This window comes from Homalodisca vitripennis, chromosome 1 (genome assembly GCF_021130785.1).
Source record: "Homalodisca vitripennis isolate AUS2020 chromosome 1, UT_GWSS_2.1, whole genome shotgun sequence".
Lineage (NCBI taxonomy): Eukaryota > Metazoa > Arthropoda > Insecta > Hemiptera > Cicadellidae > Homalodisca > Homalodisca vitripennis.
Window position 1 is genome coordinate 28,943,051 of NC_060207.1, and position 18,579 is coordinate 28,961,629.

Below are 18,579 nucleotides of genomic sequence, written 5' to 3' on the forward strand. Positions count from 1 at the left end.
ATGGTGTCTGAACTTTTGCATTGGGAAAGTGCAACTCGACTGTCCAACGTAGTGTAGCCAGTATCATATATTTTAGTTCATTGGAATTATATTAATTAAATACTAAAGTTAAATCTCACCGAACTATTTCCACTCTTTCCTTGACATATCGATGCAAAATTTATAATACTAAATTGTTACTTTTTAAACTATTTTTTGAGATTACCACAAAAAAGTATTTTTCTATCGTTGATTTTAAGAAATAATAATTAAAGTTCAAACTAACACGTTTCCAGGTTGTAATTTATTAGTAGTATTGCAGTATATTCACTCTGTTCTCTATTTCACAGCTTTTCCTGATGGAGAACGGGGAGAGCATAATTCTGAACTCCGTTTTTCGAGCTCTACAAATATTATGTATTTAACTAAAACTAAGTTCATGTGCTTTCCTTTTGGTTGATAGTTTTTTAAGGCAAAAGAAGGCATGAAGCCTATGATTGTCATTTTGTTAACTGTGTAGTCACTGCTGCTGTAAGTTAACTTTGTGGTCACTGTTACTGTGAGTGAACTGTGTAGTCACTACTGGTGTAAGTGAGCTCTGAACATCTTGTTACATATCAGTCAGATGGAAGACGTTCTCTTGTAAATTACTTCAGTTTGAAAGAACAATTCGATTGTAAGAACAGACCTGAAATTAAATTATGCGTCTAATTGCCTACATTGTAATTGTAATATAGGTATCTGATAAAATTCAGGTTGCACCTGGAACATAATTGATTTAAGTTTATTTCCTTTATGCAATGATTGTTACAACCATAACTTGGCCAGCTCTCTTATTCATTTAATATTTTACTTTTGTACTAACCTGGCTATTTTAAAATATGTGATCTTACTTCCTTCTTCCTTCATTATCTAAATATTATGAAAATATCAGCTGTCACTTCTCTAGACATTGTCCTATAATGTTCACATTGTATTTATTTAATCTGAAAACAATATTTTGAAGCGTTTCATGTCATCTATAAATTTATTCTTCAATCATAGAAACAAATTAATTAAATTAACTCTAAGTTTAATGGAATCATGTTGTATGTATTAGCACTCAAATATTGTACTTAGCAATTAATGTTTCTCTGATATATTTTTTAGTGAGACAAATGGCTGTCGGAGAGTAAGTGGTAATAATTGTTTTTCATTCTTACAAATTATTGTCTTTTACCTCACAATATTATTTATAAAAATATTGTATGTAAATATTCATCAACAGTTTGTTGTGTAGCTTCAAATTTAGTTATTTGTTAAATCTGCGTGTCTACAGCAAGGTTGCACATGAGCTTAGTTTGGTTCCTAGCAAGAATGTAAAACTTTGGTTGTCATCGCAGATACGTCGCAGAAGATTGTTACATTTCTCGACTTTATTTTGTTTGCTTGTATTCTTTTGTTACTTGTTAATTTCAAAGCGGTCATTCATGTCAGACACTCTTATAATTTTGTCTTTGTATTCATCTATATGAACCTTCATTCAATGCAATGTTTAAATATAGTATTAGATACATTCATATCATTATCTGTAGGGTGTCCAGTGAATTGCAGCTGTGATAATAGGCTATGCTTTACAAGTATTAACGTTTTGTCAACCAGTTTTGTATCAAAATGTTTTTCAGACACTTATTTTCTATAATTTGATAATTTTGTTAAATTAAGATTTGAATGTGATTTACAGTTTTGTTTATAATACAAATGTTGTAGATATCTGAATCCTTATATTGCATGAACACTCTACATAATGAATCTATGCATTTACGTCTATTCTTTGATCTTAACTGCACAGATATTTTTCACTTGTTTTAAATAACAGCCAGGATTAACCCTCTCCCAGTCGATTTACAGCAATGCGCTACTGGGCTGATTTGATTAGGCCGTTCCGTCCTGGGAGAAAACACTCGTGTTTTTATTAACAACTCTTTTTGAACAAAACTGTTCCATATTGTGCATCATTGTAAATGTTATAATATATAGTGATATTAGAAAAATTATTAAACCTATAAGGTAAACGTACAAGAAATGTTTGTTTATACCGTTATATTAAAATAAGACTACATGTATTCAGCTGCAGGAACTTACACACAGGTCTAATAATTTTATAAACTAGCAAAATAATTTAGAAGAAATTTGGATGAAAAACAGCTAAATCACTGTCAATAAAGAGATGGGTAAAACGTTTCATATATTAGTCCTAGATAGTATCATTAGACTTAAAAACATGCAGTGAATGACAACAGTACTGTCTATAGATATTTCCATTAGCAGTTCCAAAAGTAGCTGTATGATGTCAATACAAAACAGGGAGCAAAGATAAAGCAGTTGGTGGTGATTGAATGTTCCGTCAGGCTCCCCGCCATGGTGATTCGTGGTGATTGCCCGGGAGAGGGTTAATAGTATATTGGAATAAATTATTTGCTAGGATATGAAATAAAATAAAATTTATCTGTAACCCAGTTACTACACGTATTGAGAATTTGCTGATGTATTATTTGAAAACTTCAGAAGTAATTTTAAATAGCATTAAACGTTACTAAATCAAAATTATCAACAGGACAAGAATTTTTTGTATTGTATATAACTGTCTCTATCGTTATGTTTATTGAAGAACTTTAAGTGATTTCCGTGTACTCACAAATCGTAAATTATTATTTGTTGTATTGTTTAACAAGCTTTCATATATGTTGAGGTGTGTTGAGATATTAACTATTTTGTTATTTGTAATGTTTTGATCTGAATTTGGTTTTTATTAATGTTATGTTTATTTTATTTTGAATGTATAACTCATAGAATCTCTACCCTAGATTTACAATGACAATTTGTTATATTTTAATACTGCCTGAAACACTTCAGTACAAAAACAGTTTTTCATACAGTAGATTCCTGACTATTTGAGCTTACATGTTAATATAAAAAAACTCACTTAAGATCGGTATGTATGATATTTATTAGTGTCTTAAATTTTAAATAGTACAGAATTCTAGTTTGTTCCCAAATTTGACAGGAGTTTTAAATTCGTGTTCATTATTTTGTTGAGTCTATTAGCACTGGCAAAGCGGACATGTAAAAATGTACAATATTAACTAGATGTGATACAACAGGGTGTGAGACCAGGACAGTGTTACATGTTCATGAAGCAAGTGTTATATGTGGTCCGAAAGGGGCTACCATAATTATTGTAAAATAATACGAACATTTGTTTTGTTTTGTTCGTTATAATATTGAAATGTAGCCAATTTAATTATTGCTGTGGGAGTTTGAGTTTTAAACGTGTTTAGTATGTGTGCAAGTTATATCAGTGTATATTATATTGAAATTGTGTTGTTTTATGACTCACGATTATTAAACATGAATGAATTGTTGTTTCTCACAAGTAAACATCTCAATCATGGTAGCATTAGCTAAGTCTACATGATAGTACACGACATAACTTGGTGGAAAATAACAAAAGGTTAAAGTGGAAATAAACTAAAAAAATAGTTTTAAACTTGTTTTTTAATTTTAAAAATTACTTTGCTTTATTTTGAGGTTGAATGTTTACTCTTGTTTACAGAGTTCAGAAATGGTAGTAAATAATCTTCTGCTAAAATTGTTTAGACAACTATTTTAGTTTTCTAACCTTTCTCAGGTTTAATTATATTGCGTATTATTTTTTGTATCAGCTAAGGTTTTATATCCAAGGTTCTCTTCATATTTATCTCAGATAACAGGACTCTACTGTATTGGATATTTAAAATGTTACTACACCATATTGACGCTAAAAACCAGGTTTATATTTTGTAATTGTTGATATTAAAATGTCTAAATTAATTATGGATTATGTCACAGTAATTATTATCTGAGGTTTTGTTAGCTCAGAAATATTTAGTAAGGGATGTTTCAACTTTCAAACAGGGATATTCTGATTGTAATCGGTCAAATAAAAAGAATTCCAGGATAGCTTGACTTGAGGGCAATGTAAGTAGTTTTTTGTTTTTTTTTGTTTTTTTTTTCAGTGAAATAAAACATTTCAGCTATGGGGGTTTAATCCTACTCTGACCTATTACTGGTGTCAATAATGAACAAGGGGGTAAGAAATTACAGAAAATTTAGTTAACCCTTTGAATGCCAATGTCTGATTTTTACCGGACGTCAAAAGTTGGCCGAAAAGTGCTAACGACCGATTTTACCGTATGTCCGGGGGAAAAAATCACTAAAAATCAAAATCTTTACATTTTTAAACTAATATCAAATTAAATTGTTCGTTAAGAACTGTTATTTTCAAAATAAATTGTTATAGTACACTTCCGATCAATTGACTAAAAAAATCATTCTTCTCACGTATAAACATTTGTGGTTGGTTTTTGGTATAAACACATGGCTACCAGAAACAATGTGACATTAGTTTCTTAAAAGTTGTATGACTCACTTATTATTGAACATAATGATATACATTTTTCAAGATTTATAGACAATTGAATACCCTTTCCAGTGATATGGACCAAGAAAAGATATGGATTTTTTGGTAATGATAATTTGGTTGAAAAGTAAAATTTAAATAAATTCTGGACTTTTTGTAGGCAAGTCCATTTTTTGTATTCCTAAATTTAATTTTATACTAACTTTGTTATTTTATGTTAATTAGGCAGAGTTTTCTGTGAAAAATTATAAAAAATATGATTATAGCTTGTTAAATAGTCAAACTGTAAATCTTTTTACTGAAACCTTGCAAAATGCATTCTGAAGGGCTGGCAGTTTTAGGTGCACCTACTAGAAAAATACCTGGCACTTATCAGTACACCCACTCAATAAATACTTGGCACTTTAAAGGGTTAAAATTAGCTCTGAATTAACTAATCTTATAATAATTAAATTTTGTTGACAGATAAATAATACTACCCTAATACATTCACATAAGATTCATCTATTTACACAGCATTATAATTTTATAGTAAGTATTAAGGCAATGAAATCAATCTTCAATAACAGGCTGGTTTTCGATCAAATTGTACTAAATATGGGTAAGGAAATAAAAAGAAGTTTATCGGACAAAAATTAGGAATTTCTTTTTTGGATTTGTTATAATTGTTTAAATAAGTATTGTATATTGAAATAAGTAAGTGTTTTCGTAGCCTAAAACTATAAACTAACTCCAAAAACAAACAGCACTGAGGTAAAAATACTAATTTACACTTAAAACTCTCTTTGAGCAATTTTTATTCAACCAGGAATTCTTTTTGTTTTTAATTTGTTGTCTGTATTCTTAAATTTGAAGTCAATTTTTAGTATATTCTTTTTTTTATATATGAACTCTTCAAACTATATTTGAATAATTGTGAACCTTAACTTAGGATGTCAGTACTTGTTTATGTCTAAATTAGGGAAATAGGTTCATTTGTAAAATTAATTGTGGCATGAATAATATATGTGAAACTGATATAATAATGTACAGTTCTTTGTATATGTTATGAATCCATGAGCTTTTCCTAAAAACATCTGTTGTTTATAATCGAAACATTGTTATAAGTCTGTTGTACAAAGCATTTAGGGTCATCATAGTTAAGTTAGGTACAAAATTTTATTAACTGGGTCTAAGTACAAACTGTTATTTTGTTCAATAACAAAAAAATAGGAAATAAGTGCATTTAAAACCAATTCACTCATTTAATACAGTTTGAAATATAACCCAATTAAAATTGTATTATTTGTTGTGTGTTTTTAACGTAATACAAATGCAATTTTAGTACTGTTTAGAATATTTACATATTTATTGGTTGCATTTCTAATATTAACAAAATTAACTTAAAAAATACAATACCAAATATTTGATATATTCAGTTTGCTTTATGTATTACAGCTCTTGAAATATAAAGATGGAACTGTGTCTGTCGAGATTATTTTCTATTTTGTAATAAAATATTTTTTCAGTGGAAATATTAACCCTAGATCTGTCTAACTTACATTAAATTGTTAATGCTTAGGTTACTTATTTTTTCTCTTAACCTATCTGGGACTCAACCACACTTAGTTACCCTCCATCTTCTTTCATCTGTCTATTCCATGCTTGTTCACATTTGATTTATATATTCTTTTACAAATTACTACCCACATTTCTAGTGGCCTTCTTGTTTCTGACTTTTAAAGTCCTATTTCCTCTAATAGTGAAATTGTTTCTCTTCACAGGACACACATTTCCATGTCATTATCATATTGTAAATGTCTGTGCCTAATCGTTTATGCAACACCATAGATCGTCTTATTAATATTATCTTGGATTAAAATACATGTTGAACTATGTAGTGCAAGTTATCAATGAGCGATAAAGACTTGGATGATAATATTTAATGCAGTCATCCAACTTGTTATCAATCTGAAATATCTTAGCTGTACGTTGATATGATACACACGTCTCTATTTTCAGCAATATGCTAGTGTTGCAGCATAGCATCATTGCAAACAAACAGTGCCTAAACATATTTTGGTGGAGTGTAATCTGAAGGAAATCAGAATTTAAAGGAAATCCTGTTAGGAGATTTATATGAGTAAAAGTCAAAAAAATCTTTATTCGTTTTAGTTACAATGCTGTAACATTTGAATAGTGTCAATTTAAACTAACTAAAACACTAATATAAAATAAGGCTATAATAAAAATAAAATTAAACTACCTGATTTGCAAATCAAAATATTCATCTAATGAATATAAAACCTTGTCCATCAAGTATGCTTTAAACTTTCTTTTAAATATTTTATGTTCTGTTTCTTGTTTGATAGCAAATGGAATGGATTCAAGAAATTTGGATCCAATGCATGTTTTTTTTCTTGTGAAAAAATTTAACCTATGGCGAGATATTACATGTAATTTGATAAAAAATTATTAAAAATGCGACTACAAGGCGCAATATTTTAGTAAGAAAATACTGTCTTTTAGTAAGAAAATTAAGATCAGTGCCTAATTTTTTCATCTATTTTACCTCGTATTCCTTATTTATAATAACTTTTGAGTTAAAGGTTTTAAGTATTAGAGTAATTAATTAATCTAAAATAGACCTCTTATTTCTAAAACCAGTCAGAAAATGAACTCACAGTAAAAAAGAATGTACACACATGTACATTGAAAGAATCATTTATATTAATATATAAAACTACACTGTAATAATAAAGCACTGTCAGACTAATACATTTACAGTAGTCTCTATAGTTCGGCCCTGTGCCAGTCCGGTTCCCCCAGTAATCCAAGTAATGCCAGTAGACAAAGACTGTGGGGATGCCTGTATGGTCATTGAGGTCACTGTGTGTGTTAATGTTTGAGAGAGGGGGGGGAAAGAGCTATTTGTCATTGTAACTGTCGATATGCGATCCCAGCTCATAAAACGACAGTATATTTAACAGCACTGTGTTCCCATAAATGTAATTTAAAAGTGTTTTTAATTCCAGTAATCCAGCTTTTTGACTAATCCGACACATGTCTGGTCTGAATTGTGTCGGATTAGTGAGGGACTATTGTATTTAACACGTTTTGCTTTATAATATAACTTAAATACAAGAAATTAAAAATAAATACATAATATCACAACAGTGTCATTCAGCAAAGATATACAGGAAATGGTAAACTAGTTTTGTCTTTTTCTTCTTCTTTGGGTAGTAGTATCGCTACAGTTTCGTTACAACTGACAACATATATAACAAAATTTCTTGGACATAGATGTATTAATGTTTTGTATCTTCCCCTTCAAGCAGAATTATTTTTATTAATACAACAAAACAATTGCATTTAATGTTTTTCTCTAAAGGCTAAAAAATGCTTCTAATCCATTTTACAATGAGCCGTGTACAGGTGGTTTACAAGAATTCTTGTAAATAAACTATTTCATCAACCATGAAATGATTAATTTTGCTTCATTTCTAGTCATAGTGATTGGTCAAAGACTTTATTCAAGATGTATTTTGAGATATTCTTTGGCTTGATCAGCACGAGTTTTGAACTAATGATCTAGTACATTTTTTAAGTGCATATGGTGTGTATTTTTTACACTTGTGGGATTTAAAACAAAATCTTACCATTGCATGCAAGCTCAAAATGTGTAGTGGTGAGTAGGAACAAGAAATCACAATTTTTGGTTATGTGCATATTCTGACTCCATTTGACACTATCATGAGATGAACAATAATGCCAGTAATGTGTTGAATAAATCCCATCATGCCGTTTTAATTCTAAGATTTATTTCATTCACGTCAGTGTTGCACTATGATTGCTTGAACATTGTACTATTGCCATTACAGTGGTCAGCCAGTATTAGTACAAATTACAGGTTCTTGAGTTATCTGGCATAGGTTTGAATATCCCAGAATTTTTTGGTTGTCTGAGGCAATCTTCTGGAAATTTTTGTTTGTAAGACATATATAAATGAATATTATTCCCTAATACCCAAGAATTTATATTTTTTTCAATTTCTTGAGTACTTGAGACATTTTTTGTAGATTAATAAACGTAAAAATGTATAATTAATGATAAAAGTGTAAACATAATGCATTATGTTTTACTGTACTTTCCCCACATTAATATTTGTACCTGTCATTTTATATACTTTTGGATTACTTTTTTGCGTAGTTACACTTTTATAACAAAGTAAACCACTTTTAATTGAGATATTGTGTATGTATTCAACTATTTTTATTTATTACGTGAAAGGACATTATATTTGTGGTTCAATTTATTCCTATTAAGTAATGTCTTTTAAAACTTTGTTCTAAATCAAAATGTATTTTTTAAATTGTTATTGAAGTAATAAATAAAAATAAATGTGTAAATGAGTATTATTTTTAATAAAACACATGTTAAGGCTCATCTTTTAAAGTTTCCTCTGTTTAACTACTTACATTTTAATATAGCGTACTGAATAGAACGTTCTCTCTACTAAATATATGTCACATTTCAGAACAAAATGTTACTGATGTTAAATGTTATTATAGTTTAAGAAAGACACAATGTGTTGTCTGCTATTTAATAAATTTTCTTAATTTCTCGAATAAAATGAACTTAAGACTTAAGGACTTTTTATTAAACTGGATTGTTGTTCATAATAAAGTTATGATTTGTTAGTATGTCATCAGTTTCAAATAAAGTTTACTAAAGTGGTTTCTTTGTCAGCCCCATTAATATTTAAATTCATAATATTTTATTAACAAAAAGCTTAGCTATGTATTAAAAAAAATTAAATCTCACATTGTACTATATTTACATAAGTTGCAGATAAACTTTTTTCAAATACACTATAAGAGCCTATTGTTGATTAATTTGTAATAATATTATAATCTGTACATTTGATCAACTGATTTATGTAATAAAGACTTTTATTTGCATAATTTTTCCTTTTCTCCCTAATAATTTAAATGTTTGATCAAGAATAATGTACTAAACAAAAACTGTTTACAAATTTTAAAGTAAGTGTCACATTTTATAAACAGGAAAATTGTTTCCACGGTCTGTGTGCTAAATGAAGTGAGCCGGAACACAGAAGCATTGGGAGGGTATATGTGGGAATGGGATGAGACAATCTCATCTGTTGAGACAGCATTTTATAGTGATTGTGCAATGTGTCCTGCTTGGTGAGAACACTTTGCTAGAGTACTCAAATTGATTTATCTTGCTTGAACACTCAGGAACACTTAAAAAGGCCACAGGTTAGCTAATATATGTTTATCTGGAGCTCTGCTTTTAACATAGGACTAAATTTTTAGTCGTTTATAAATAGGAACTTGTGTCAAATCTATGAATGATTTATTTGAAAAAATGCTAATAATTTTTAAATATATGATTATTTGTTACAATAATAGTTTATAATAATTTATACCTAATATCAAGTTTTATTTCCAAAAAATCATACATTTATTAACAATTCATTAGCATTGACACAAATGGAACTTTATGGAGTGAAACATGATGTGTAGATTTGAGAGTTCCTATAATAAATTCTTAGATTTAGCCCCATGTTAAAAGAGCAATGAACCTGTGTGCCCCTCTTAATGTTTTTTCTGACTGTCTTGTCTGTCCATTGATAATTTGTCAGAAAATAATGTCTTCTTATGACAGTACAAACAATAACACGGCTAATAATTTGTATTTCACTTATGATTTGACTAGGATTTTACAATCATCTTAATCTTCCATTAAGACAAAATGTCCTTAACACTTCAAAACAGTCTCACCTTGGAATTTGTGGTTTGTTTTATTTTATAATTTCATCCTCCTCTTAAACATATACTTGAGCACAAGGGAGTATTTCATTGTCGGAATTGTTTAGTCAGTGAGGCGTAATGTTTGACGTATCTAATCATTAATATTAGACAATAATGCACTTCCTGATAGGCAATGTACCATATCTGACATGGATTTGAGTTTTGGTATTCAAGAAAGCATTGCAGTACAGGACTCTTTACCATATTTGTACTTGCCTATACTTGTGTCAATAGCCAGCTTTTTATTCATTACAACAGTTGTAAACTGAATGAATCTTTTAATTTCCCAAGTTTCTATTTATTTATACGAGTTAACTATAAAAAACTTACTTTATCCAGCTTTACGTTTTGTCAGCTTACAATCAGCGTGTATTTTATCATGAACTATTGATCGTGTATGTAAACAGTGTAACAATGTATTGTTTTTACTTAAAATGTACTATTAAATTGTTTTACAATCAAATATTTTCTCAATTCATTCTTCTACACCTAATAAGTACAAGAACATTTATTTGCTGCTCAATGAGTGCTGGAGGAATTTGGTCTACACTCAATTGTTTTTAATTTTATACTGAATACATTCTGTTTAAAAAAATTATTGAAACTGAAGAGGCTTGAAGAGAAACAATTATTGTAATGTTTTGTGGTTTAAGTCTCTCATATTATAGTAATCCTTTGTGTAGTGGAAGAGAATGGATTTATAAATGTTTAATTTGTGAGTATGTCAGTGTTTCATAAGCTGTTTGGTTCTTCCATAGCCTTGTTTGCTGTACCCAAGAACTACAAGTTGGTTGCAGCCCCTTTATTTGAACTCTATGACAATGCACAGGGTTATGGTCCAATCATCTCTTCCCTACCCCAAGCTCTCTGCAGGTACGTATATACTGATATCTTTACAGGGTGAATATCAATAGTATGGGCACCCCATAACTCAGTATACCTCTGTAGGGTAAAAAAGCTCCATTTTCGATTAGTATCACAAGATTGCCCCTGCTCCAAAAATACCAGATTTTGGGCCCAACTTAAAATGGTTAACTGTGAACCTCCTTCAAGTTACACATTGTTTTAACACATTCGAGTCTACGCTCGAGCCAGACTCGAGCGCCATTGTTTAAACCCCCGGCCGGCGCTCGAGCGTGACTCGAGCACAGCTTTGCCGATTGATATGCGGAGTTGCTCGAGTGATATTCGAGTGCCGTCTGCTGCATTAGAAAGCCAGCTTTAATGGTTAGTTCAGAAAAATTCCGCTAGGCGCTACTACGTCATACCCGCTTGAGGCTTTTGTTTATCCACTGACGTGGCCTGGCGCGTCGTCAGTCTGTCTACGACAACAAACAATTTTTTTTAGCATTTGAATTTTTTTGGCAATTAAAATAATTATTTGTAAATATTATTCTTATGCCTATCATTGTTAATCCATTGACTACCAATGACGTATATTGCTAATCATCGGTTAGGGTCAGTGCAATTACCTATGACAGGTTCTGCCGTCATGTTAAGTCCATTATTTTGGGAGTCAAAAATTATTCCCGATTAGAGTATTTTGACATTTTCTATACAATTATATTGATGTTCTGTTAAAATGTTTAATTTTGAAGCTGTTCGACTCTCAAAATCGATTGTTGTTTACCGTTTTATCTTTTGATGTTTGTTTTGATCAGTTGCTGCCTCAAATGAATGATGTCGCGGTAAAATTACATCATTCTTTTCTGAGAGTTTTAGTAACTTTGTGGAGAACATACTCAAAAGTAAAAATGAAGTGAGTGATGGTAACTTTGATGATGGAATTTTTAGGGAAAGTGGTGATAACAAATTTAAGAAAATTATGTGACAAAGCCTTCAAACTTTGGTGTGGCCGAGGCAAGCTAACAGATCTACATAATTTTATTTTTAGTTTTAGATCTGGTGTAAATCCAATTGTTGCGATACAAAGTAAATACTTGGAATATAATAGTAAATTACAATTTTAATATGTTATATGGTCATTTAACATTTTTAGTTCACCCTAAGCACTCACACAATGATTTCCATTGCAAAATGAAAAATTAATTCGGTACCTAAGGGTAAAAATACTTGATTTTGATTGGTAGTCAATGGGTTTAAAAATAACAAGTTATAAACTAAGTTTTTTGTATTATGCTCTTTTGAATGAATTATTTTTATGATAAAAGTGAAATAAACAGATTTTACAAATTAAAATGTTTGTAAAAATCATAGTTAATTTAGTTTACAGTATTAGGCGTGTAGGTGTGCCTGTAATCTTGGCCAGTGATTGCAATTGTGAGGCATGGCGCAGTGGAGAACTGCACGCTTTTCTGCAAACATAGACTAAGGACTACCACCGCTCACCTTCCCTACTCGCTAGTAATTATACACAGACCAATGTTTTTACACTTGTCTGTGGATTTTGGCCTGCTCCGGTCGTGCGCACAGATAGATGCCTCCTGCTATATCAACATCAGTGTTTTCATAACATGCTCAAACTGGTCCCCTTTGACAGTCTAACAATTGATAACCTTTCCTAAAATCCTGAAATGACAAGTTGAAAGGATTCCTGCAGAACTCAGAATTTCTTGCATAATCCAGATTCTTAAATCGTTTATGCACTGTGGTTTTGATTTATACACATTGTCTTTAATATAGCCTCACACAAAGTAATCTAATGTCAATAGGGTGACATTGCAGTCCATTTGATAGTTTCTCATATACCTATCCATTGATTGGGAAATGTGTTTCTAACTACGTACAGACATCCCTGTACAATCATTGTATGGAGGTGTTCCATTTAGCTGGAACCAGACTTAGATCAACATTATTTGATGCTAATCGAACAGGCAGAATAATCTACTGTTGCAACATGTCCAGGTACATTGTGGAACCTTTTAATTTTTCTGAGTACTGCGTATGTTGCTCTCTCATCACACATCTATACATTTTTTAAATGTATGGAACAATGATGTTTAAATACATTTAAATCAGCTGCCATGTTTTGTACTGACATGAGAGTGATCTCTGAGTTTTACAGTTCATTTTTTCTTTCATAAAGACCTTTAAAAAGAGGTGCAATTCAAAGAGGTTTACATTTAAAGTTGCAAAATGGAATGTGTCGGAGACTGGGCCAAAATTGTGGTAGGGACCAAAAAGTGCAGTCTATATGGGGTGCCAAGTAATATGGAATGCATTGCCAGCTTTCTAAACAGAAATATAAGATAATATAAAATTTAAACGAGAAGGATAACTACCAATAGAATAGATGCTTTTACCACAATACCTACCCTTTTGAATTTTTCCAACTCCCATGTAGTAAGATTAGACATGTCAAACTACCTAGTCTCTGGCAAAAATCTAGTTGTATTACTCAAGTTTAAATGACTGTCTGGAGAGATCTCTAGTTATAATTCCACAAAGCAACGGAGAAGTGGGGTCCAGTCTTAAAAATTGATACTTTCAGATTCCGCTTTAAGTGATAACTTAACCACGAGACCTACATGATGTCCCATGGTGTTGACAAGTAATCTGTCATAGTTCAGAAGCCAAGAGCCAATTTGCATTGTATACAACCAAGTTTCTTGAAGTCCCTTCATCACTGAGTAAAAGTACAGCCACCGTGTCATATACAAGATCCTGAACTCATAATATGGCAAACATATGGTTGGGAACAGTAGGATCACCCTCCACATAAGTGACTACCATGTGTTTTTGCAACTGAAGAAACATTTTAATGGTTAGAGCCACGATGACAATAGCGCAGTAAACAATTGTGTTGCAGTTGCTGTAGGTGACAAATTTCTATGACAACACTCTTTACTTAATTTCTTAACCCACTTAATTTCTTTATTTTTTTTACTTAGTACGTATCCATTTAGATACATTGCACTAACAGGTTCTAACCTCTGTATTGTCACACACTCACTATATATTGCCAAAAATTGGGCCAAGCTTCTATGCCATATGTATCTACATTGCTATTGTATTCAACACTGTTTATATAGGCTAGCATAAAACCAGTCAGGACTTCTGTTAACCCTAGAAGTGTGGAAACCAGCATATTTAATGTCGGTTGTAATTTATGTGTGTTGTGCGGAACCAGCATATTGTATGTCGGTTAAGTTTTTCATTAAAAATAATTATTTATCTTTAAACAATCACCATGTTTTTGGTATCATTGAAATTGTGAGATTCCACTCTACAATTTTCATATAAACGTTTTTTTCTAACATCAATATTACGGTCGTGGTGAAATGTTTTCTGAAGAAGTCATCATTTGAGTTGAATTTCGCGGGTGGTGGCCGGATCAAAGAAATACGTCATTTTCAACCAATCACAGCAAGTTTAGTTATTGCCTGCAAACAGTGCTGCCATAATTGTCAATAGGCGCGGAATGAAATATTCTTTCTTCAGTGCAAACAGAAAGTCATTAGAATGAATAGTTGATTTACTATGAATATTCTAAAAAGGTACAATTCTAAAGTTGTAAACCAGCATATTTTATGCTGGTTAGTATAATAACATTCACACAGTTATTTATTGTCAATAAAGAAAATAAAAAAAACAGTGTAAAGTGAAAGAAACGATCTACCGTAAAATCTTTCAGTGGTAAATTTAGTTCAGTAGGTTTCCGGCAGTGCGAAACAAAAGAGATGAATCACGGCGTCGCATCAAGACCAACCCAACCCATCCCTGTCGGCCATTGTTGACCATTTTATTTTCACCACGAGCTTATTTTTTTACCGATTTTCATAATTTAGGTCTCTATTTTTTTCAGGTTGGAATACTCTACTGCATAAATGCATATAAAAATAACAAAAACATTATAAAACAATGTTATTTTGAACTATAATATCTATTGTTTATATATTGTCAGAAATTTTACAATGCAAGGTTTTAGAATATTTGACGCACAACATTTATTTTTTCACTCAATTTCAAAAATTATTGAGTGTATTTCTTTCAAACATTATGTGCTAACACAATATAACAAGTAAAAAAAAAAATAAAAAAATTGTTTTCATATTTTTTTTACATTGCAAACCAGATTACTTTTTATGAGTAAATTCTTCAACGTGCGACTGTTAACAAAAAAATGACATAACTCAGTTCCTTCTCAAAGTATTTGAACATATCTTATATTTTATTTTAGCCAAACAAACAACATACTTACTAAGGGTATATTCAAAAAATTACATAAACATAAAGTATAAGTGAAAATTTGTAGCTTGTTTCTGAATTTTGTTACAAAATATTTTCATTTTTCAAAAGATTTTTTTTTGTAAGCTTATAATAAAATAACAGTTTATTTTATTGTTGTTTACTTTTAGTGTTTTCAAATAGCATGTATACTTTACATAGAAAACTGTTTTTCATATAAATATATAGTCACATTTGGAGGTAATAAAAATGAAAATCCCAAACCCTTGTACATTTTTGTACATGTTCGCTTTTGTAAAAAAAAATGGCAAAAATTACAATTTTTGTTTAATAGAAATTTTTAATATATTTTCTAATTTGGCATAAAATTCTTTATATTTTATACATTTAACATTTTGACCTTACTGTAATATTTCAATACCTTACAGAGGTCCAAACTTGAAATTTTCATACAAAACTATTTGCAATTTTTCATTATTTTCATGAAAATATATACTAAAACCAAAGTATATCAAAACACTTATTCCTATTTCAAATAGTACAACTTCTGAAAAGAAAAAATGATATATAACAATATATGTTTTCTTGATATAAGTATTTTTTACGAATTTTAAAAAAACCCTTGCAACACGTCAAAATGGACTGACGTTTTTATCTTTGGTAACATGGACACACTTTTAGGGTTTAAGCGACAATAATCACGATTGTAACAGTATTCTTATGCTATGCAAGCTGAGGGCTACAATTTTTCAGTCAGCTATTTAACAGTGATGATGAGACCATAACGATTCAGTATTTCATATCCGGTAACTCTTGTTATGTAGTCTGTTGACAAACTATAAATAGTTTTGTAACTGTTAGGTTTGCGAGCAAGCTCGATCAATTTCTCCCACAGGTCTTCGATGCTGGCAGAGAGGTTACAAGTGGCCACCCTATTCTTTTTAGAGCTGATGACTGGTGAAACTAATATTAATGCTATTGTGTTCAGCTTTGGAATGTGCATTGGGACGTTTTGCGTTAGTTACTTTTTCATAATTAAGATCTGAATTTTTAATATTGTACATTACCAGATAATTAATTTAGTAAAATAAATTTGTATTTATACACTTTTGAATTGTATTTCATTCTACATTGTTTTAAAGTTTTAAATAGAACACACTTTTAATGTTTTTCGTTTTGTTTTTCTTCATACCATAATCCCGTAACCGGCTTTAACAATATCAGCCCTACCCTGTCGCCACATTAGTCTGGATATGTATGAGAGGTTTTACTGTAAATTCAGTTAACTAACAATGTGGTCTCATCGGCCTCTCAAGTGCTAGTGAAAAAGTGTTACTTGACCCTCTGGGTGTTACAATTAATGATACCAATATAACACGTACACTTAATTAAAAATGTTTGCATTGTAAGTCTCGTAAGAGGTTAAAACTAGCTAAAATATAAAAATATTTTTTTAATGCAATAATAAAGTGATGGCTATGAAAACATGCACTACTCATTCTCAACTATTATTAATGTAAACATAAGTGAATAGTAGTTTTGCTAGGATATTGTTGTAACAGACACTAAGACAATCTATAAAGTCCTGTATTCATGGTTCTATGTGTTGAATAAATTTTATCTGTGCTGATATCCAAATAATTTCAATGGTGTAATTTCAGTATTTTTATGTTAGAGTTCACAAAAAATCAATATACAAGCAAAACAAGTTCAGAAATATGAATAGTAACCTTAAAAAATGCAAAATGTCGGTACTTAATTGTTTAGGATCAGATTATAAGTGCATTTTTAGTCATATTCTTACAATTAATTTAGGAACTAGTTAATACTGCTAATATAGTCAATATGCTTAAGTGAATTTGAAAAATCACTAATTAATTATTGTAACATTGGCTTGACGTTACCTAAATAATAATTTAATTGTATTGTGAATAAATTTGAATTAAGCTAATGTAGTATTTTTTTTCTTGTTGCAGATTCAGTTTTATCTACATGTGAGGCACCAAACACTAAATGGGAAGTTATGGACACTTATGTGAAAATAGACTAGTTAAGTGTAATTATATTAGGTTTTGTACAAGTGTTCTCTTAATATTTTAATGTCACTAATTTCACATAATTTGTGTTTTTTTGCAGTAAGATCTCTCTTAAAACTAATAAAAGAATGATTGTACCAGTCTACTTTTATTTTGTTGTATTTTAGTACATATTATTATTTAATATATGTATATACTGAATTATGGTTTTAAGTAATATAAGTTTCTCTTTATATTTATTTTATATTCTTTTCCTTTTTGAATTATTCACAAGTTTTATTCAATATATGTATATACTGAATTATTTTTTTAAGTAATGCAAGTTTTTCAACATATTTATTTTATATTCTTTTCCTATTGAATTATTCAAAAGTTTTTGTTCAATATAAGAATATAAACTCAAATGTTATGACATAAAACATTGTTTAAGGTATATAGTTTTTCTTCGAGGTTAAATAGAGGATGGAACTATTTTTAAATTTAAAGTGGTTCATTCTGAATTTAACTCAAATATTTTGTTTCGTGTAATTAATGTACAAACTAAAGTAAGTTAAATTTTTTGGTGTAATGTATTTATAAACCATGTTCACATTGGAAGCATGCTTGGGCAAGCGTTGCTTTTAAAAATTATAAGTTGTAGTTTATAAGTCTGTATAAACTACAACAGAACATGCCTGAGCTGTTCACATTGATCATCACTGGGAAGCACATGTCTGGACAAGCTTGTGCTACCTCTTTCAGGAAACAAAAAATTTGTTTCTGCAGTAAAGCTTGCTCTTTCCTCGAGAGGACAGTAACATGATTACGAGTATGCTTAGTTTATTTGTTGATCATCAGTTCTAATGTTGTGTATGGAATTACTCATAGCTACATGGATCTAAGGAAAAAAGCAGTATGGATGCAACTTCAAATTTGCATAGCACAGAGACTATATTAAAGGTCCTGGAAAGTTCGAGGATATTCTCCATCTTCCACTCTGTCAGCAAGGTATTCACGTATAAATGTTTTCCTAAAATGGCTTCAGCATCTACCAATAAAACCTTGTTCTCATTGTCTTAAACACTCCGTTGTGAATGAAACTGGAATTGTTACTTGCCTACAATCGCGCATAGTGTGATCAGATACCTAGTTCAGGTATGCTTGGTCAAATGTGTGCTTT

General features: G+C 30.3%; 1 protein-coding gene across 2 annotated transcripts in view; it reads left to right on the plus strand.

The window, feature by feature from the left end:
• Positions 1-17,565, plus strand: part of LOC124358917 (cleavage and polyadenylation specificity factor subunit 5) — a 31,680-nt gene extending 14,115 nt beyond the window's left edge. The window contains exons 5-6 of one of the 2 annotated variants that reach the window (XM_046811178.1): positions 10,995-11,109; positions 17,361-17,565. In XM_046811178.1, the coding sequence (XP_046667134.1) occupies positions 10,995-11,109; positions 17,361-17,382 (137 nt within the window). In that variant the 3' untranslated portion in view covers positions 17,383-17,565. Of the gene's footprint in view, positions 1-329; positions 10,700-10,994; positions 11,110-17,360 lie in introns of those variants that run through there. The other variant, XM_046811187.1, reaches the window with a different exon arrangement.
• Positions 17,566-18,579: the final 1,014 nt, after the last annotated feature.